The following is a 23,627-nucleotide window of genomic DNA, read 5'->3' as shown; positions in this document are numbered from 1 at the left end:
TGTTTTTTGTGTGGACAAGATACATTTTGTACGTGGTTATAAATATGCATAGCTTTTCGTAACTACACACGTACAAAAATCATCTAATATATATTTATAATTATAATTTTTTTTATTAAACATGTTTACATAATTAAATGTTCTAAGTAAATTGAGAACTACAAGTTAATTGGCTTCCTAACTCACTCATATTCTATTCCAAACCACGAAAATGAGCCAATAATAAACCAAAATCACATGACATGACTTGTTTATGTTACCTTAATTGAATATTAATATGTTTCGTACTAATAAATTGCTTTAAGCAACTAAGCATATCATCATGTGCACATCATACACGGTATCATCATTAATCAAACAAGAATAGAGACAAAATTAAAAAGATTATATAGTGAAATAGCGTGAAGTAATCAGTTAGGGGTAGAACGGTAATAATAAAAATAAATAGAAAACGAGTAGTTGGTGACAAGTCACAAGACCCATATTCCTTTTACTAGTATATAATATTAATTAATAGTAAATTAAAATAAATAATAATTGTACCTTCCAAGTACGCTTACCTGTACCCTCACCCTCAACTCTCCTTTATATATTCTCTTGTAATCCCACACACTCCTCAAAACACACATCTCAAACTGACAAAACAACCTTAACCACAACCTTAAAAAACTTTTTTCTTAACAGCGTCAAACTGCCCTCAACCGAGTCTTAACTATGAAGAAGCTCATCCGCCGCCTCTCCCGTGTGGCCGACTCGTCTCACTACTCTCTCCTCCGGTCGGACTCCCGGTTCTCCCGCCGCTCACGGACACCCAAAACCGGACGCCGGTCCGGCGGAGTACCCGAGGGACACTTGCCGGTTTATGTCGGTGATGAGATGGAACGGTTCATTGTGAGCGCCGAGTTACTAAACCACCCGATCTTTATCAGCCTCCTTAATAAGTCGGCTCAAGAATACGGCTACGAGCAAAAAGGCGTCCTCCGTATCCCTTGTCATGTGCTTGTGTTTGAGCGAGTTCTCGAAGCCATGCGGCTTGGCGAAGAAGCCGATTATGACCAGCTGCAGATTCTCCTAGCCGATGAGTTTGAGTTACTCAGTTAGCTATAATTTTTATTTTTAATTAGGAATATTAGTTACTTTTATAATTATTATTATTATTATTATTATTATTATTATTATTATTATTATTATTATTATTATTCTCGGGATGTTTACATAGAGTCTCATATACGATGGCAGATCGGTTTTTTTATATGGTCTGTGTGTAAATTAATTAAATGGTTGTTGCTGAATTTAATTAGTACATAATTTTTAATTATATTAATCAGTGTTCTTGTTGAGTGTGGCTGTGTGGGTGGATTCAAGATCAAAGAAAATAAAAGTGAATTGGAAAAGTTGTTGTTTTGCGGATTAGTTGTTGCTAATTAGTGTTGCAAATATATTAGTGAAGAGGTAGGTTCCAGCAGAGCCCAGTTGGACCCGCAGGACTCACCTTGAAGAGAGACGTCTGCGCAGAAACCAACTGGATCCGCAGGACCCACCATGCTCAGAGACGTGACGTCCTTACGCGCAGTACGCAAGCTGTTCCCGCAGGAAATGCCTCCCAATGGTGAAGTACTCCGCCTGTTCCCGCAGCTGCGGATACAAGCCATCAGGGAAGGCCACCCGCGCAGCAAGGCTACACGCACAAGGCACTTAGCTCTCAAAATAATTCAGTAATGTCACCTGAAGAAGGAATGAGCAAAGCCGGGAACAATCCCGCACAAAGGCGGGAGGGGGAATACTCCCGCCCAAATGAGCCAGTCCGTACGATACTGGAGGATCTTTTGTACTGTACCTGACGAGGTATGGGCAAAAGATCTGACCAGAGATACGACAGCTCATTGACAACAGTATGGCGAGCAGCATGCTCTTGTACTGTATGTCACTATTAGCCGCTGCCTACTCACCAACTCCTGTCATACCACGTGCATAGCCTGCAGTTGGTGGAAAAGGAATAGTACACAGCAGGCCTGGTCACTGTCAGCCGCTGCCTACCCACCAACTACCAGCATGGCACGTGCGTAGGCCACAGTTGGTAGAACAGGAATACTATTCAGCCGGCTACACCTTCTTGGAAACCTACCTTCGGCTATAAATACCCCAAATGGTATGATCATCTTATCTCATCTTGTCTCTTATATCTTATATCATATACCTGATATCTGCTCTAGCAATCTCTTAATATACACTTATATTCAAGAGCAATCTAGTCTGATTCTCACGCCGGAGGGTGGTCACAAGGAGGTACCCCCCCCCCCTTCTCAGTGACGAGCTCACGGTCTGTTTTGCAGGTTATCAGAAGAACCATCTTTGCCGGATCTAACCCCTCGTGGGAAACATCTATTTAACCTCCCGATTACCCGTAATCTGCCCGGGGTCACTTAGTGTTTCTTCAATTTGTGACTTAGAAATTGAAAGTGTTCTAGTTGAGAATTTGGTATGGGGTCACTTTTATCAATCTAAGAAACAAAAAGATTAGTTGATGGCTACAAAATGCTAGTGATTTTAAATTTAAAAGTTTTTTTTTTCTTGTTTTATTTGTGCATATTAAATTGGTACGGTTGCCCCATGTGCTTGCTGACTAATATTTATTTCAAGATTATATTTTCCAGCTAGCCATTATTGTGATTTCTTGTTTTTGTGAAAAACAAGAGGTGGTTGATTAAGTTGAAAAGGAAAAGGATAGGATGCTTTTGAGGTGGTGATTTGTACATTGGATTGTAGGGATATAGTGTTTTTTGTTGTTAAATTTAGGGATGAGATCATTCGTATACCCGTACCCGAAAGTACTCATATCTAAAATCATTAAATCTGAGTATTTATACTCAATTTTATGGTACGGGTAAATGTACTTTCGGGTACGATATTCACTTTGGTATCACTTTTTTCTTTTTAAAAAAAATCTTCATTAAACTTAGTGTCAATATTGTACACTATCGGCAAATAATTATCTATAATGTTACACCCAAAACCGTAATAACACAACCAAAATATAATATATAATATTAAAACAAAAAATGAAATAAACACAAAATAAAATCCATTCATAATCAAGTAATGAATTTTAAAAATACAAAGTCTCCCAAAAATAAATGTTAAAAACAAAATTAACTTATGCAAAGAAAGTTAAAATTGGTTTAATCTTTGCTAGTCATCTTTCCATTTTTCCTTTTTCTTATCTTCGTTTATTTTGCTTCATCAATTTATGTAGAAAACAAGAGAGAAAGTTAATACATGTTATTTAATGATATACACACTTACACATATATTAATTAAAAAAATATATGAATATACACATATAGATCAAGAATAAACTAATTCAACTGATATATAATAAGTTTTGAAAATTTCGCTTCTAAACGGATTTTGTGTGCACATCAAAGTAGCAAATAGCAACGCCGTCCGCAGTGATCAAATTCATACTTATTATGCCATGTGTTATACTTTACTCATTATTACTCTGGATTATTTATCATATCAGCAGCCACCTCTGCTTGTTTCCTTCCACCCTTCAACCCCACCAACTTATGCTAAACTCCCTTTTGCCACCATTCTATTTATTTATATGATTTAATTACAAAAAGAAATGAAAAGTGATAAGAAAAAAAAATGGTTGGTTAGTGGCTTCCGTGGGCTTAGGTAAGTCATTAGAACTCCATCACTAGTGGTCCGGGGGTGTGGGGGGGGGGGGGGGGGGGGTTGGTTAATGAGTCTACTACTGGTGCCACCTCATAATCAGTACTAGTGGTTCTTAGTGTAGCATACCAATTAGCTTTAGCTATTTGAAATTAAAACAATAATTTATAATTATCATTATTTTTTTATTTCCATGATTATTACTTATAAACATACCACACACACTTTCTGTTAAGATTTAAGGTTTAGACTAATCTTACTAAAATCAATAAAGATAGAAATGCATATTTAATTTATGAAATTTTGTTAATTCCATGAACCTCATAATCACCTTGTTGGCGTAGTGACAAGCACTTAAACACACGTATCTGACGTTGTTTTCTACATGTTTTGTTTCTTTGACCTTCTTGAAAGCCACCTACCATAAGCTTTGCATTCTAACCTATCTCATCGCGTAATTAGATATTTGTGGGTCCCACGACGGGTTCTTGTGGTCAAGAAAAAATAAAACAAGGTTGAACATTTGTTACAATGTTAATTAGGGTTGAATAAATACTCGTAGAGATATTATTGTTGTTTGTGCTTCCTATTCTCTAGCTTTTATGTATGCTTGACTATGTATATCCAGTCGTTTATTCAAAGTCTTGCCTATTAAATTTCTGCAAGTCATGTTAATAATACATGAGAGAAAGTAATTGTACGTAGTTTGCCATTTTCCCAACAATTCTGACACCGGAGCCGAATTGTTTCTAAACTGGCCTCTTGACGTATAATGTTTTTATTTTATTTTTTTGTAAGCGTATGGCAACAAACACAAGTACACAAGTCCTCTCAATATATTCTATTTCTAAATTTACATAATTTATAATTGGAGAGAATTCTCGAAAGTGTCCTTAGAAAAGAGAGAGAGAAAAAATAGCCCTTAAATATTCAAGTTTCCCAAAATGTCCTAATAAATTTTGACTGAGACGACATTTGGTTATCGTTTCGACAATATCTCGAGCCCAATTAAAAGATGACACGTGGTTCAAGACTGACACGGTCGTCCATATTTTTGAAAATGTTGAGGATTGCGTTCAAATTATTTCGTTATATCTTTTGCTAGAAAGCAGTCTCCCTAGACAGTTTTTATGTTTCATACATGGTTCGTACAAATTCTAATTTTTTTTTTAAAAAAAGGTCTTTTAAAATTCCGTCTATCAAGGCGCGTTTAAGAAGAATTTGTTCAAAGAAGACGGAATTTAAAAGACACTTCTTTTAAAAAATATAGAATTTGTACGGACCAATTAGGAAACATAAAAAAACTGTCTGCGGAGACTGCTTTCTAGCAAAAGATATAATGGAATAATTTGGACAGAACTCTCAACATTTTAAAAATATGGACGGTCGTGTCATTCTTGAACCACATGTCATCTTTTAATTGGGCTAGAGATCTCGTCAAAACGACAAACAAAGTGTCGTCTCAGTCCAAATTTGTTAGGACATTAGAAAACCTGAATATTTAAGGGTTTTTTTTTCTCTCTGTTCAAAAGAACTCTTTTGAGAATTATCCCTTTATAATTGTTATTTCTAATAATGTAGCGAACATTAAGTAATTTGTTTATAGATAAACCAAATAACAATAATAATAATAATAAGTAACAATACTTATAACCTAAGTTTATTCTCAAATACAAAAATAAATAAATAAAAATCATGATAGTTATATCCTCTAAAACTAACGTGGGTCCGGTTTAAACAACATAGTCTAACTAGAGTTAGGCAATGAAGCTATGTCTAAATTTGGGGAGTATGGTAGCTTAACGCATAAAAAACTCGTCGTTCTAAAAGTTATATTCCTGAATTAACTAAAAACACGATCGATTCTCATCGTTTCGCGTTTCATTTTTATACATATGATGATAGTTTAGATATACATGTTACGATAGTATCATATGCACATGGTAAAGGGTACGTACACACATTGGTTTTTATGCTCAAGCCGGTTCGGATTCGGCTAAAACTGGTTTCCAGTGGTTGGTTCAAAGCCAAATTTTGAAACCTTTTTAACTGGTTCAGTTTGGTAACAACCGGTTTCAGCACAGAGTTGTCAGATCAGTGCTATCAAACCATCGGTTCGGTTTGAAAATGGTATGGTTTCCCCAAACCGATTTCATGATAACGTTTGGGTGAGGTTACAACCCGTTATTATTCACAAACAAGTTCATATGTTCACCAATACATATTGTTCACTTTACACTCCACACTCACATTTTTTTATTGTACTAAGTATAAGATCAAAGTACATAGTTACGTGAATGATAGTCGTATAAAATATTAGTTTAACGTCATTTCATACGTATCTTCATAGGTACCATCCTTTTTGCTTTTTTTTTTTCTAGATATTGTAAGTATTTTTCTCTCATGCTCATCAAATATTCTTGATATTGTCATATGAAAATGGAATCTAAATGTGAGAATGTGAAATTAGTCATCGTTACGTGGATGGTCATCGCATGGAGTTTTATAACAGAGGGCTAGTATATATCTCTAACATCTAATACAGAGACGGATCGATCAATGAATTTTTACTACAAGGATACAAAATTGATCATATCAAACGTGGGTCGGGTAAAAAATGGCTCGAGTCAAATAGAACAAGTTGGCCAACAATTTTAAAGGCCTGGAACGGAATGACTTTCAGGCCATATGAAAAATTAAATTGGTCTTTTTTTTTAAAACACCATTTAACCTAAATGCATATTATATTAGTTGCATTTTGTTAAAATTTAAACCTAAATAAACCAAAGTCATCGTTCTAAAAAAACAATAAAACAATAAAACAAGTTATAATTATAAATATAACTATCAAATAAAATATAAATCAAAAAGTTATTTAACTAAATAAAAAAAGTTACTGTTAAAAAAAGTAATAACTAGAATAGTGAAAACAATTAAATATATTTAAGAAATTTAATTTAAAGTTACTAAAAGCACTATCATTTAAGAGAAAACGAAAAATTTAAAATATATGTGTTTATATTATAAACTTTATAATATCCATCATCTTCCCCCACATTTCTACACACGGTTCCCGGTTTTAATTGTTGGTGGCCGGTAAAATTATGAACCAACAGTTTTAGAACTCGTTCTCTCTTCGCTTTAAGTATTCATCCATGTTGTACCTGACTATAATTGACGGTGGGCACTGACTGTTTGTTGACTCATCATATAAGAAATGTACTTACAGAAACGGCATTTCGGCAGGCGAACGGTGGACACCGGACCACCCTTTCCATGCAGTAAATCTAATAGATGTTATCTACACTTACCTTTGAATTTAAAATATTTCAGGCTAATGAAGCTTGTTACAAAAATGTGTTGTTTATGAACATTAAATTATTTATATGATCTTTTTCGCTTATCTTATTTCACCACTTTGAAATATAATATATTATATATTGAGTAAAGGTAAAATACAAAGTACAGCAAAAATGAGGAATGTTAAAAGAAATCTAATTCGTTGATCTTAAAGGATGATGGAGATTAATTTAAGAATAAAAATTGATGAAAATGACATGAATGTAATAACTCACTTATTATGACTTTCTCTCTCCACATGCAAGTCACATGTCAATTTCTCCATCATTTTAAAAAGTCTATAACTTTTTCATACAACATTTTTTTAGAAAATGTTTTTACCGTAATAACAAGCATTTTTATACGACATTTTAAAGCGTTTTTTATCTTTAAAGATTAAAATTAAAACAAAGATCATGTCATTGTGTCATTTTGCTTAACATTTGTCTTTATACTTATCATTGTGTTTTAGTAATTGTGCTCAATATTCACTTAATATGAGAAAATAGTGTTATGTTCATTTTGTATTACGTTCAAGTCATTGTGTAATATTTAGTTTCCATTGTGTTTTACGTTTCAGGTCATTGTGTTATATCATGTGGCAAATGGGTTGGGTTGGGTCGAACGAGTCATGGTTTGAAATGATGCATGGGTCAAAAAGAGTTTGGGTCATAATAACTTTGGGTTAAAACGAGTCAATTAAAAAAAATGTTGTTTTGGTTTGGGTCGGAATAAGTTAGGGTCGAACCGGGTTTTGAGTTTTTTTTTAAACGAGAATAACGGCGGAAACATTTTAATTTATCAGATTTTTTTGTTTTTTATTTATATTATAAGTTATGATTTTTTTATTGTTTTTTTTTTGAATTTTTTTTAGGGATTTTCGATTAAGATCAAAAACCCTCAAAAAGAATATTCAAAAATAATTATAAAAAAAGTATAACTCAAAATATAAATCATAAACATAAAAGTAAAAAAACACAAAAATGTCTCCTACGTTGTCCTCGTTCCATAAAATAAAAATAAAAAAAAACCACCGAGAATCGAACTGAAACCGAAAAAATCAACAAAAATGAAACAAAAAGCCAAAACCGGACCACATCAATCAGAATCGAAAAAAACAATCAAAATGAAACTAAAAGAATTCAAACCGAACAAAAACGAAACTGAAAAAACGGACAAAAACGAGTCCGGAATCGACCAAAAAGAAACCAAAAACCCAACTGGTCACGGGTGAGAACTCGTGTTGGCTTTCCGAAACCTGTCACATTTCATTAGGAAACTAACTCACATCGACTCATTTCTTTGAACTTGTCAACCAATTTTGACCCGAAAATAAAATGATGGAATTTCAAATGACTCATTTTGACCCATTCAGTTAAAATCTTTTACCCAAACCAACTAATTTAATTTTTAAAATAACTCATATTGACCCATTTGAAAGGGTTTGGGTCAAGATTGCCACCCCTAATTATATGTATTTATCATTTTGTCATACGTTTTAAGCTATTGTGTTATATGTATTCATCATTGTGTTTTACGTTTCAAGTTATTGTGTAATACGTATTCATCATTGTGTTTTATGTATTAGATAATTTGTTGGTATTTTTCATTATATTTTCATATTATTATTACACAGCGGTATTATTAGTATTTAAAAAAACACAATGATGAGTCGAAAGACACAATGGTGAAAAAAACACAATGACAAACATAAAGACACAATGCCGTAAGATTTTTTTTATATAACAAAATCATACTCATATTAAAGATAAAAAAACGTTTGCTATTATGGTGATTTTTTTAAGTAAATATCATATGAAAAAGTTATAAACGTTTAAAATGATGGAGAAATTAACATGTGACTTGCATATGGAGAGAGAAAATGTGTACTATTACTTTTATACAATGTTTTAAAAACCGGTTTTTTACCCGTACCAGATTGAGCTAAAAATTGGTCCAACCAGTTGAACCGGGTTATGCCGGAGGTTCAACCGGTTGAATATTTTATCTTACAATTTCCTATAATGCAACTTCAACTCCAAAAATAACCCAAAAGTAAATGATTCCATAACAAAAAATAACCCAAAAGTTAATCCATATTAAAAAAAATAATACAAAAGCCCTCAATTTTAAATATATAATCATAAAGTTTACACGTTTGAATGTTAATTTTTGTGTTAAAAGTAACTTTAAAAAAACATGGACCGCAAATATCAAAAATTTCTCATACTGAAAACCGGTTTGCCGGTAAAAACCGGTATTTTAGAAAAAAAAAAGCCACCGGTACAATGTTCTAGCAAACCGGCCAAAAATATCTGGCTCAAAATACTGGCTTGCTGTGCAAAATTCAGTTTAACGGTTCAACCGGCCGGTTTGAAGCGGTTTTTAAAACATTGTTTTTTTATCCTTTTTTCCTTTGGTCCCCACTAGACATATGTCAGTTAATTATGACTTCCCACACTTCTTATTTTTGTTGGCATTTGTTGAATAACTCGACCCATTATATATGAGCTTATGTGAGATATTGAAAAATTTTTATAAATAGGAAATATTAAAGGGGTGTAATTGTTTATAGGAGAGATAAAAATTTTTTGGGTTTCTAGGTGTTCTGCCATTTGAAATGGCGGAACCGACCATAATTGGAGAACCTGTCAGAAACTGTCTGGTGACATGGCTCTTACTTTGGTGTTCCGCCATTTCAAATGACGGAAGTGAAATATAAACCACATGTTCCCCCATTTGAAATGACGGAACACAACTTTCACCCCTTATAGGCTGCCCCTATTCATTTTTCTCACTTCCGCCATTTGAAATGGCGTAAGTGAATAGTATAATATCCTGACACATCTGACGAGGGCTGTTGACCAAAACTATTCACTTCCGCCATTTGAAATGACGGATATGAACAGTACCGACAACTTATGACATGACATGACTTTCTGGCACCTTTTTAACCACACTATTCACTTCCGCCATTTCAAATGGCGGAAGTGAACAGTGACTTTATGACACCCTTTTTTCTTCATGCTTTTTGAACCACACATTTAAACTAACACACTATTGACAAGACTTAACATACTATTCATTCATGCCATTTCAAAAAGGACGGGTTTTCTTTACACTTTTTTTTACATTTACACACAAATATAAAACTCACTATAACTGTTTAGTTTATTGTATGTTGTTAGAATTGAGTAAAATGTGTTAATAAGATGGCATTTTGAAACCGAAAAAAAAGTGATAAAATGCATATATCTTTATAGTGTTACACTTGCTTTGCCGATATTACCAAATATACAGTTGCTCTTGCTTCTAATTTTATAACCTAAATCATGAATTAAAAAAAAGACATAAAGTAAACCACACAAGTTTATTTTTTGTTGGTTATAGATGGTTAATAATTTAATATCATTAGATCCTCAATTTGAACTATTTTGTAATTTTTTTTACCAATAAAACTGTTGCAACTATTAGTTTAGTAACAATATATGTTGAAAATAACACAACAACATAATTAGAAGCAGTTTTTTTTTTACATTTTAGCTCTTGTGATTTTTCAAAAGTTTTGATGTGTTTTTGACTTTTTGTACATGATTATTTCAACTTTAAGAACCAGAATCATATAATAAAATAATGAATGGGATTTAATTTTTCAAACCCGTGTAATACACGGGTTTATAACCTAGTATACCAATAAGTATGTTGTCATCTTTCTATATTTGTGCTTCAACGGCAAATGATAAACAATAGAGTTGTGGGCTTGGTAATAAGTATTAAAAGAGTCATTTGTAAAATAAAGAAAGAATGTTGCTTGTAATATCCTGTTTTTTGAGTTTCGGTTAATAAATAAAATACGAGTTATTATGAGTCGGACTAGTGTTGGGTTAAATGGATATGGGTTATGGACTTGGGTTATGAAGGAAGGAAGGAAAGACCATGGGCTTAAGCCCATGATCCATAAATATATAAACCTTTAATCACCCATTTAATTTTATTTCACACATATTCCATACACCATCAAAATACACACTTAGCTCTCTCTCATATTTCTCTCTCTCTAGCCAAAATCACCAAGGAAAACCGATCCCGATCCAAGGTAATGATAGTATGATGTTGTTTGAGCTTAAACCCGTTAGATGTAATCACGAAACGACGAGCCGACACCGTTAAACCGTTTAAGTCACGAGATCCGGGTGGGATCGGGTATAAACCGAACCTAAGATGAGCTTAGGGGCCACCCTAGATCAGATCTGGATCGAACGGGGCGAAAAACGGTGAAAAAAACGAGTCAAAACTCGTTTTTTCCGGCGATGCCGCGTTTTTCCGGCGACGGCGCCAGAAATGATACGAGGTAAAAGGGAATGTCAGAGAATATTCCTGACATTCTCTGACCTAACCCTAATTCGTTAACGGGGAGTTAACGAATTAGGGGTGATTCGCCGAGCAGTTCGTTAAAGGTAACCTAACGAACTAGACTCAGTTCGTGTTCAAGTCGCTAAGCATAGAATAACGAACTAGCTTCCGATTCGCTACGACCATTCGTTAAAGGAGATAACGAATTACCCTTGATTCGTTATAGCCAGTTCGTTAGAAGAGATAACGAATTAGATGGACTAATTCGTTACATGGACTGGTTCGCTATGGACTGATTCGTTAAGGAGTTCAGTTCGTTAAAGGGTTCAATTTGTTAGGACCAGTTCGTTGTGGTAACCCAATTCGTTAAGGGTAAGTAACGAACTAGAAGTTTAACATAATGACAGAACAGTCACTGAACTTAGAAAAGAATGAGATAATTACACAATAACCCTTGGACTTTGATAATTTATAAAAGATACCTTTGAAGGATAACGAGTAACGATTATCTAATCCGTAATGATCCAATAAAGTAAAACCGACTTAGATACGTGAGATTAATTAAGTAGACGGTAAGAGGAGCTAGAGCCGTAATTAATATATGTATGATTATACAGTTAGTCATGCCCATCTCAGGAAAGGATTAACGATAAACGGTGAACGTAATCGCATTCAGGTGAGTTTCTAGCCCCACTTCCTTGTTATGTTTTCGGGGCTGTGTGCATACTCGATGTGATAGTTAATACACTTACCTTTCGTGGTAAGTGTATGCATTGTATGATTTATGTATGATGATTGTTTGACGATGCATGAACGATCTTCGGATATTGCATGTACCGTCAAGCGATAGTTAAAGGCATGATTGATGTGTATATATGATAAGTGAAAGATGTATGTGTGTTATGATGATAGTGCATGAACGATCTTCGGATATTTCATGTGCTGCCAGGTGATAGTCAAAGATATGACTATAGATATATATGATATATGCATGACGTATGTATGTTATGATGATGGTACGTGAACGATCTTCGGATATTGCACGTATATTAAGAAAGGTATGTACAGACAAGTATGGTACAATATACTAAATGTAGGAAACCGACCCTAATAATGTCGGCGAATGCAGGGAACCGACCCTAATAATGTCGGCGAATTGAGGGGACCGACCCTAATAATGTCGGCGAATGCAGGGAACCGACCTAATAATGTCGGCGAATGCAGGGAACCGACCCTAATAATGTCGGCGAAGGTATAGGGCGGAAGGCTCTTAAAATAGTAGGATAGATATGTATCTAAAGTGAAGTATGAATAATGTATACACCTTCGGGCATGTGTGCAAGTATGTGAACTGATTGTATGTTGTATGATTAACTAGAACTCACTCAGCGTAGCTGACTTTTAGTATGCAGGCAGGTGAGTAGACTGAGGCAGCTCGCTTGAGGGGATACACATGGCATGGAGTTGAAGGCAATGACATCTCCGTGAATTGTTATGTTATTTAATAGACAATGTTTTATGTATAAACGATTTGAATGTTAGATAAGACAACAGATGATGGTTATGTAATATAATGGTTGAAAGTTTTATATTCCGCGTAAAGTTTTAATTAACTATGATATTTGAAACTGTGTTTATGAGTAAATCCAACGTCAAAAATGAGGCACAGGTAACGGGGCCTTACATTGCTACATATTAAAGGTGCACAAAAAACCCGAACTCGAAACCGGACCCGAAATGAAAACTCGAAACCGGTTTTTTAATACCCGGGTTTTTAATACCCGAACCCGTACCCGACCCTACCCGTAGGGTACGGATAGGGTATGCATTTCGGTACTAAAATCCGAACCGGGCCCGATTTGTACCCGGTAATACCCGAAAACCCGAACCGGTCCCATACCCGGAACCGGGTTTTTCCAATACCTGAAACCTGGTATTTCAAATACCCGATGTATACCGGAAAAATATCTTAAAAATACCCGAAAAATACCCCTAAAAAGTGCAACATTTTCAAAAACCCAATCTATACCCGAAAAAACCCACAAATAGGGTTTTTTCAATACCCGAAAATAGGGTATTCAAATACCCGATTTTCGAATACCCGGTTCTATACCCAACCCGATGCAAGGTTGTCGTTTTTAGAGGTGATACCCGGACCCGAACCCTACCCGGTTTTTACCAATACCCAATTTTTCAATACTCAGTCATACCCGAACCCGGGTATTTGAAAAACCCGATTTGTGCACCTCTACTACATATATTTCAAAATAAAAAATGTGCACCCGTAAGTAATTATTATGTGTCGTATGATATCAACTCAAGTTTGCATACTAAAGTTAGCTACATCATACGTTAATGCGAAAAATGATCATACAGGTCGTATACCTTTGTAAATAATCACGTCAGTCATTTTTACCGATGAAAACATCATAGCCGTATGAATTGTCCCTAATACAGCCATATAACTTTGTCAATCAGTCAAAACATCATAGCCGTATGATTCGTCCCTAATCATCTTGATATCTAGTCATATATTAACAAAGCAACTCATTCATTTGTAACTAACCATACAATTTCTTAAAAACATATTCAACAGCAGAAAAATCAATGTCAAAACCAAAGCTCTGGCCACCATATTGAACATAAAGATAAGGTTTGGAAGATGAAACTGGTGGCAAAAGCTGATTAACTTGTGGTAAATCTGCAAGAGGCGGTTGTGCCACATCATCCCTCTTTTTAGAATAATAAACATCAGCAAGAAGCAACCAAATGAGATCAGAATCAATGGTTGAAAGTGCTCTAAGGGCATTCAGAGATGCATCTCTGAGACCACCAACACTACTGCATGCAATCCCTACAACCACCCCACTCACCTTCTTAACGACACTTTCAAAAGCCGATGCACTCTTTTTGTTCCCAGATATCTCGGCTATCATCTCCAGCACCGCCACCTGGACTTTCAGATCTGAAATCTCAGCCCTCGGATCGTCTGAAGATGTTGAAATGGCTCGGTATGGAAGCTGTAACACTTTTCGTTCTTTCAAATTTAATGGTTTTTTATGAAATGGAGACGTGCTTAAGAGTTCCCATAAATGGGGCCCATCCATGTGGAAACGGCGAGAGAAGAAATCTCCACCGCAGATCTGTACTGATTTACTGATCACGCCAGCACATCGCCGAGCCGTCTGTATTTATATATAATTATAAAAGTTAATTCTAGTACTATGAGAGGTGGCAATTTCGACCACTTTACTAGTACATGAGTCGATTTGGATTGTGATTTATCTACAACGGGTCAAATGAGTTAAATTGGTCAGAAATAGGGCCTGTAAACAAACTGAATGTTCAGAGAATCATTCAGCATGAAGTTCGTTTATGTTCGTTTATTTTATAAACAAACGAGCATGAATGAAATTTTTGTTCATTTAGTTAAACAAACGAACATGAACACATGTCTCTTACAACTGAATGTTCAGAGAATCATTCGGCATGAAGTTCGTTTTCGTTTATTTTATAAACAAACGAGCATGAATGGAATTTTTGTTCATTTAGTTAAACAAACGAACATGAACACGTCTCTTTCGTTCGTTTATGTTTGTTGGTTAACATTCATTTATGTCTGCTAGTTTATGTTTATCTAAGTTCACTCGTTTATATATTCATTTAAATTTTCTAGGTGGGCCCATTACAATATAGTCTACTTTTATGATTAAAATATCAATCATTACAATTTAGTTTAACTTAAAAAAAATAAGCCCGATAGATTTATGCTCATGTCCACTTTTGATTGGTGCTCGCGCAGGTATGTTCATTCATCTATGTTCAGTTATGATTGTTCGTTTACATTTGTGATTTGTGAATTGCGGGTTTGTAATATTAACGAACACAAACACACTCATTTGCTTAATGAACGAAAATGAACAAAAACCTTGTTTTTTTATTTGGTCAAGTCCAATTGTTTGTTTAGATAAAGTTAAACAAACACAAACATGTTCCTTTTGTGTTTGCTTGGTTTGTTTACAGGCCTAGTCAAAAGTAAATTATTACTATAATAATATAAGTCCGGTAACTTACCAATGGATTCCCATTTCGGATACATGCAATCAAAAAGGGCCATATTTTATTCATAGATGGAAGTAACCGGTTTTCATCAGTTCCATCATTTTCTGCCTCAAGAGTATCTGCAAGATCATGAAATGAATATGATTGCAAAGCTTGTATAAGAATTTCCCTCGTTTTTGTCTCATGCTTGTACGATTCTTCCACTTCAGCAAGTGCTATAATTCCATCCTGAAACAAATACATATTAGAAAGCTAAGTTAGGGGCTGTTTAGTAGCCTCTTAATGATACCTCTGAATCGGGCAGAGGTAGAGTTTGTTTGGTTACACCTCTTAATGGCTCATGGAGCATCTTAATGGTTAAGCTTCAGAGACATACTGAATGATTTAGATTTTAGAGGCTACCTCTTAATCAGTCACACCTCTTATTAATTCAACACTTAACTACCAAACAGCCCCTTAGTTAAATCTCAATATATACACATAATCATTTACCTGAATTATATCCAAGGCTACCAAACATGATGTTTGCTTTGATGAACTAAGTAAAGGAGTTGCAGCAGTTATACACGAAACGGAAAGAGATCCAACAGTTCTTCTGTAACTCTTGGATTCTTTTAATTTAAAATATGTAGCCTCTAATTGCTCCTTATGCTTATTAAAATCGCTTAAACGTTCACCATTTTCAAAACGTGATAGTTCAGACTCCACTTGCTTATGGTAAAACTCTGCTTGAGAAGGCAATGTGCAAGATTCAATCTTTGAAGCCTTTGCAATTTCTGCAACTGCCTAAATGACATACATAATTAAAAAAGAAATAAAAGAGGACATTAAATTACTAAGCCTAAGGTAGTATTAATCATTAACATTTAACAGAACAAAAACACTTACCCTCAAGAAGGAAACGGTGAGCTCAGGGTGCTTATGCCTGCCAAGAATCTCAAGTTCTTGTGAAATAGAACGCATCTGCGTATCAAAATTATCTTGTTAAACATAATTTAAAGTATTAGGTATAAACGTATAACTGTATAAATACTCAGTTTTAAACACACAAAGTGAGTGATAAATCATAATTATCCAAGTTAATGAGTTAATTCTATGTAGTTGAAATATAGCTTGCAGCCTGAAATGATGTAATAAAGTTCAAGAAATACAGATGTTCTGTTATAAAGATTCCATAAGGAAGCGGGTTAGTCTTTGTCAACAAAAAAGCCAAGTAAACACAATAAAGGTCATAAAACAAGGAATGGGAATCTTGAAAATGAGAACTTTCTAAAAAACCACCATTTTTTAAACAAAAATCTTAATAACAAAAAAGACCAGAATCTGCTTGTAGGTATGTTGAATTATAGTGTGTAGCCTGAAATGATATAATACAAGAAATTTTCAAGTATTATGTTATAAAGATTCCAAATTATCTTGTTAAACATAATTTAAAGTGCTAGATATAAAACCTTAGTTATCAATCATACCGGTTCCTCCATCAATGGTAATATTTTGTGAGCCACGCCTATGTATGAAAGAATGGCAGCAAGGACGCTTGGAACATGAGGATTAAGATCCAGATAACGAAGCTGTCGACATATCGAGTCGATTACATAGTCCGAATTTTCCAAAACTAAGTGGCCAACCTGAAATGATAAACGTAAGGTTTTGTGAGAAATAATTAATAGTTCCAAATTTCAAATTGAGGGTGTTATTGTTAATTTACCGTTGGATAGCCGGAGGTAGCTGAAATGACGTGTAACACAGCATCCGACGCGTGTCGGACTTCAAAATTTGAACAGATAAGATTCTCGAGTAGCACGTAAAGGGACGAATGAAGAAACCCGCTTGAAATAAAATCCCTTTTAAGACATAGATTAAATATCCCAGTCCCATCAATCAGAACCTTATTGAAAAATAATACAATTTCAGATTTAATAAATTTACTATGAATGAAGATGAAATAACAAAATAAGTGCAACTACCTACCTGATGAAGCATTGCATTATCATGAAAAAAGTGAACTGTAACATCACCAGACCCGACATTGGATTGATCTAACGGAAGGTTCCAGACCTCAGCAGATAAATACTCGTGCAAGATACTCCCAATGCAATTGATTAACTGATTTCTTATATCTTTATTTAAAGAAACATGCCAGATAGATTTTTTATTATGGAATTTTGTTTTCAAATTATTGATAGCTTGATCCGATAAACCGAATATCATTTCATTTAACATGCATGCAGAAGTGCTAGCTTGCCTTACAAGCTTCCCTGAATTAGTCCTGTTATACCAACTCTGCCAGCTTTCTTTTGTGTATTCCTTGTTTCGGATATCACCGATTAATTTCCGCATGTAGCTTAGTGGAATGTCTTTAATAATCGATAAATTGCCATCTCTTTGAGCACCTGCTAAAATTATATTTTAGCTTTTTTAAATTTTAACACATAATATGCAAAGATGTGAATTTAACGAGTTAAGATAACCTGCAATAAGAGACAGGCTAACAAGCCTAATGATCCCCGCAAGTGCATTGTAAAGTTTCTGATTGTGAGAAGAAAACCAAGGTGGCATACGCGGAAGATCATATTCATTCTGACTTTTGAAAGAACTTTGACTTTCAGAACCATTAGACTCAACATCAGCCTTTTTCCCATTTTCAAAGAAAGTGGTGGCTTTCATTTCCGTTATAGAACGCAGGTACCCGACAGAAGACGGTTTCTCTAAAAGCAGTTTATCTAATGAACCGGACATTAATGAATTCTGGCTCAAACAAAGAGTGAGATTATCAAAGAATTGAGCAGCTGCCACCTGTACATCAAATATTAACTCATTAGTCAAAGATCAAAGTTCAAAAGCCAACGGCCAAATTGGAGGTACACAGAAATAACATACGGGTGAATGTAGGAGATGGTCTCTAACAAGCTCGGGACCCGAGTAGTAAATTAATACAAGTAACTTTTGAGAATGTTCTAGTGAATGTTCCCCTCCAACTACCACTTCTGGAAGCTTTTCAAACAGCCTGTTATACAAAATTATAAATACTATAAACAGCTAACAAATAGAGCTTTAAATAAAATTAAAATATAATAACAATGCCTGTTAAATATATCAGCAAAGTCACGTTCTATGTGAGGATTCCCGCTTGATAACAAACTTTCAAGAAACGTTTGAGCCGTTTCTGACACCACATCATCGTCATCAGAAACTAAAGCACATAAACATTCCTGAAATTATAAAATTAACTTAAATTTAGACAAAATGATAAGTAGAAAATAAATATTTTAAGAACTAAATATTAAACTTACTAGAAGCATAAGTCGGCTTCCTTTAAGTGTAAGACTGCACGTTGACAAGAGTCCCTGTATAGCAGCCACAGTCCCCTGTCTCACCCTCTTTGCTGGATGCACACAAAGCTAAAAAATAAAATATAAATATCAAATTATGGTAATTGTAAAAATAAGAATCAAATAGTTGTCTGCACACTGCACTTACATGTGGAAAAACTGCTGACAAAATTTTATTTACATTAGAAGAGGCAGTTGTAATCCAATCTCGTGTACGGTCAACACGCAAAGACTTTTGACCGTCAATTTGTGATGACTTTTGGATTGACTTTGTTGCTAATGTTTCAACCTGATCTTGCTTTTTGCCAGGTAAGCGACGAAGCTCCTCGAGAATCGACAATGGAGATTTCTCAATATTTAAATTACTTTCACTGTCATCAAGACTCGATAAATTAGCCTCGTCTTCAAAAACTATAATGAGAAACTCGGTTAAACCTCTAAGTGCTTGGTCCATAGCTTCCATACTTCCAGCAGCCCCACTAATCATTGTTTTTGAGACGTGTAAAACTTTCCCAATTTGACTGATAACACCAGGTAAAAAGAAAGCCAGTTGATCCGCTATACCAACCTTCAACAAAACATACATAAAATGAGCAGCTGGTTATTTAAACATATAATCTCTGTTTGCTTATAACTTACTTTAGCAACAAGCACACGAAGAGTCGTGAACGCTTCTACACGAAGACTGGAACTGCCTGTATGCCCACGTGTTGCCTCAACATCTGCAGCCTACATAAAATAAATAAATATCAAACTTTTACAAAATATTTTATCGTTATATATTGGCTCAGAATTAGGAAAAAGACATACTTTTAGTAAAAGTGACAACCAGTGTCCAACACTAACAGTTGCAGATTCAGATCTAAGAAATGCAATTAAACATTCCCCGGGGTTTATTTCATGTGTTCGTGATACAGTACGAAATGATTTAGATTTTGAATATTTGTTGTCTAGAAGCATCGGCGGGTTATTAATTTGGTTGCAAGTGCATGATTTGTCAGAGCATGAACATAAACCGTTAATTAGTGCCTTAAAACACCGGATAATTCCTTCACGAAACTCCTCGGACGCTTCAGACGGAGATAACAATGCCGCGTTAGTCAGTTTTTTCAGTATTACAACCATCTGCATTTTTTATAACAATATAAGAAAAATATTGATTTTTTTTTATAAAAAAGAGAAATTAATTCAAATACCTGATCCACGGATCCTACATGGCACTTCTTTAAAAGTTCCTCCAAACATTGAATCACGCCTTCTGCAACAGCATCGCTTATTTTTGGGGAATTTTCTTTAATCTCCCCCTTTGGTGATCTACAGTCCACTGCAGCTTCAAGCAGAAGCAGCAGGGGAAACAAAGTGTAACTGAAAAGATAACAGAAAATGCACCAATTTTTACGTCTAATAAAGACGAATATAAACATACAATAAGTCATACTTCTCTATTGTAGGGGTGCTCAACGAATCTAATTTCGAATATTCGAATTCAAATAGCCAATTCGATATTTGATTCGAGTTTGTAATTCGAATTTATTCTATTCGAATCCAAGAAAAGATAATTCATTTAAATACTAATGAACTGATACAATGATTTTCAGTCCTCTGCTCAACCAACTGAGTTATCCCGACTATTCCTGATGTCTCATTTTCATTTTACTAAAGAACATTGGTCTATGTCAATCAAATGGGTATAACGAAAAAACTACTACAAACTTGAATATTTTAACAACATAAATACAAGTTTATGAAGGAAATAGACCATCCACATTCCACAGGCATGCTCCCACAGTCGCAACATCCTAAATATTCAAAGTGGTAACATCGAAAATATTTAAAAGTCGTAACATCCAATTACATGTTCACAGCAACTTACAAAATATTATGAATTAACAACCATAATGATGAACTTCCATTTGTTTAGGGTCTTTAGAACAGACATCTATAATTTTTTTTTATAAATATGTGTATACATAACAATAAAAATAAAAATGTATTATTTGAACTCGAACCGAAAATCATAAATTTGTATTTGCCTACCGAAACCAAATCAAACCGAGTTCGAACCTTGAATACTGAACACTCCCTACTCTATTGATCATTGGTCTAATTGCCATATATTGGATGTTAAGGAATCCATGGTATAATCATCAATATACAAGATACAGCTGAGGTTAATTCTGTTAAATTGAGCAACAAGCTCCATTCTTTTGGTCATTAATTGAATAATATAAGGATTCGGAAAGCGAAACGAACATACTCGAAGAAAGGCTGAAGATCATGAGGAGACGAACGAGTAATAAACTGATGCAGCCGAGAGATTGCGGCAGTGGTGGTGTGTTTATTATTATGATGATTAGGGTTTCTGATAGCTTCCAGCAGTTGTAAACAGTAACCCTTTAATTCCAAAAACCCACTGCTTCTACCTTCTTCTGCCATCATCATTGAGAACTCATCACTTTGTCATGTCTTCTCAATACGAAATCGACTTGACAGGTTTTTCAATTAGTAAATGGATGGAAGGGTATTTCGGTTCAGTTCGGTTTGGTTTGATTTGATTTGTTGTTGATGTGGTTTGAATTCGGACCGGGGCTCGCAATATGAAGAGGTCCGAATGAGTTATCGAATTGAACCGTAGAGAGAAATTATATTAAGTGAAAACTAGATAGGTTCAAAATTTATGTTATTTTAAAACTATATAAGCAAAGTTAAAACTACGTGGATTACTCACGCTCATTCAGTGTTCACATATCTTGCAAATGTTATATAGTTAATTTATCATTGTAAGGTAAATAGTGTGTTTGTTTAAGGTTAAATATGATGTTATATAAGTTAAAGAGAAAATTGCAAATTCCGTGGTTTGATGATTTTGCAAGTTTGAACCTTAGATTCTAAAATTTTAAACTTAATCTAAAATTTTGTGAGGGCTTTGTATGTTTAGTATTCATCGTTAACCAATGTTAGCTTTAAAGGTTAAGAGTATTTGTCATTTGTCAATTTTCTTTTATCTATTTGTTTAAAACACAATATTTAAATATATGGATCTAAGCATGTATCTTTTTTCATCGATTTCCACATATCCTTCTTCTTGCTATTGATATGTCATAGTTGTATGCAACTAGTTTTTATAACTCACGCATTGCGCTGGGTTTTGTTAACTTGTAGAAACATACAAGTTTAATAGTGTAAGGGGTGTTGCGAACTTGTAGGTTTGGGTTTTGTTAACTTGTAGAAACCTACATGTTTAATAGTGTAAGAGGTGTTGTTAACTTGTAGAAACCTAGTTGTTTGATATTGTAAGGGGTGTTGTTAACTTGTAGAACCCTACATGTTTAATATTGTAAGATTATCGATCTTACAACCTCGGGCATTCAGCCGGTTCCGTTAACTTGTAGAAACATATGTGTAGTATTTATAAGATTATAGTTCTTAATACTTCTTATAAATATTATAGTTATTACACAATAATATTAAAAATAATATTAAGTATTTTATTAATCTTTACCAGGCAAATTTACCTTAAACAGTGTCATTCATATATTAATATTTTTTAATATAAAAAATGAGCCAAGTAGACAACTGTTGTTGGTAACAAATATTAAACAAACAGTTCTAAAATAAACTGTGACCCTTAAGAAAATAAGGAAACATATATTTAGTTGGTAGTTCAGATCTACAGTATCGGAGCAGAGCCAAGTATTTTTATCTATGGGTTCGAGATTTTTCATAATCAATTTATATTTTTGAAGTCAAAGTTTTCGGACCCGAATGAGTCAGGTTGGTCAAATAAATACAATGCAATATCACTATCATAACAAAAGTGCATTGTCAACAGTAAATTTGATAAAATGTCATATTAAATGATAAAAAAAATTACATGTCGTAATTATACCATACGCATCTAGACTTAGTCAATAGAGAAAGAAATTGAACGGTCTTTTTTTAATTTAATTTGTATTTAGTTATTATGTTTAAGAACGTCAATTGGGTTGGACTTATTGACCACTCTATGAATGATTTTAGGTGTTTTTCATAATCTATACATAGGTTATTATTGGCCTATTTATTATGTTTGTTAGTAATTTTTATTGTTTTTTAAAGCTTTTTTATTCTCTATAAAAAATATTCACTACTAATCCATGGTTTCAAAATCTCTTTTTAAATGATCGTCGAAAAAGAATGGGTTCGCTGGTTAATTCGATACCATAAATTATATATAAAACCGAAAAAGGACCGGGTTCGGCCGAACCCGGTGTAATGTGGCTCCGCCACTGCAGAACTACATAAATCATAAAACCGAAAGAATGATAACAAGAAAAAAAACAAAATATTTAACTACTTAACTGTTTATGTGCTTTAATAATCAAAGTTTTCATTTACATTTGCAAGATTGCGGTTTACACGATATGCACATGGGCTAGGACGGTAATGGAGAATGTGTGGTCGTTAATAGGTAGAACGGCCCCACCGGATTTCCTAGCAAAAGTGACATATTTGGTATGGAACCACCATGAGGAAATAAAGCATATTGACACAGTGAGAGCATACACATTTGGTTCTCAATATTTTGTGGAGGTGGATATTGTGTTGCCAGAAGATATGTTACTCAGCCAAGCTCATAATATTGGTGAAATGTTACAAGAGAAGCTTGAGCAACTGCCTGAAGTCGAGCGGGCCTTCGTTCATGTCGACTTTGAGTTTAATCATAGACCGGAACACAAAGCCAAGGTCTAATGGTTTATCATTTAACACTTTTCTGTTTCAGTCAAATAAGGAAGCAAGATTTGCGATTAATATTATATGAACATTTTGACGATTGTAATTTGTTGTGTAGTAATATTGGTTTAGGTTTTGCAGATAGAGTGA

General features: G+C 34.3%; 3 protein-coding genes across 3 annotated transcripts; 2 read left to right on the top strand and 1 right to left on the bottom strand.

Moving 5' to 3' along the window:
• The first annotated feature begins 700 nt into the window (after positions 1 to 700).
• On the top strand, positions 701 to 1,136 carry LOC143621456 (auxin-responsive protein SAUR71-like). Its single transcript, XM_077092877.1, has one exon. It carries the CDS (start codon positions 715 to 717, stop codon positions 1,099 to 1,101), a length of 387 nt encoding a protein of 128 aa, XP_076948992.1. The 5' UTR covers positions 701 to 714; the 3' UTR covers positions 1,102 to 1,136.
• Positions 1,137 to 13,888: 12,752 nt separating this feature from the next.
• Positions 13,889 to 21,251, bottom strand: LOC143621508 (uncharacterized). Its single transcript, XM_077092916.1, has 16 exons — positions 21,022 to 21,251; positions 19,961 to 20,129; positions 19,575 to 19,889; positions 19,404 to 19,493; positions 18,913 to 19,332; positions 18,726 to 18,833; positions 18,517 to 18,644; positions 18,313 to 18,439; positions 17,904 to 18,228; positions 17,404 to 17,825; positions 17,141 to 17,320; positions 16,902 to 17,060; positions 16,321 to 16,395; positions 15,925 to 16,218; positions 15,445 to 15,660; positions 13,889 to 14,555 (listed from the first exon to the last, which is right to left on the bottom strand). The coding sequence occupies exons 1-16, from the start codon at positions 21,204 to 21,206 to the stop codon at positions 13,932 to 13,934; spliced, it is 3,837 nt and encodes a 1,278-aa protein (XP_076949031.1). The 5' UTR covers positions 21,207 to 21,251; the 3' UTR covers positions 13,889 to 13,931.
• A 1,938-nt stretch (positions 21,252 to 23,189) lies between these two features.
• On the top strand, positions 23,190 to 23,627 carry LOC143621417 (metal tolerance protein 9-like). Its single transcript, XM_077092845.1, has 2 exons — positions 23,190 to 23,489; positions 23,610 to 23,627. Exons 1-2 carry the CDS (start codon positions 23,190 to 23,192, stop codon positions 23,625 to 23,627), a joined length of 318 nt encoding a protein of 105 aa, XP_076948960.1.

This window comes from Bidens hawaiensis, unplaced genomic scaffold (assembly GCF_021521415.1).
Source record: "Bidens hawaiensis isolate Kalapana, Puna unplaced genomic scaffold, B.hawaiensis_p1.1 tig00002866_1, whole genome shotgun sequence".
Lineage (NCBI taxonomy): Eukaryota > Viridiplantae > Streptophyta > Magnoliopsida > Asterales > Asteraceae > Bidens > Bidens hawaiensis.
The sequence above is the reverse complement of the archived record's forward strand: the minus strand, read 5'-3'. Positions and strand labels throughout refer to the sequence as shown.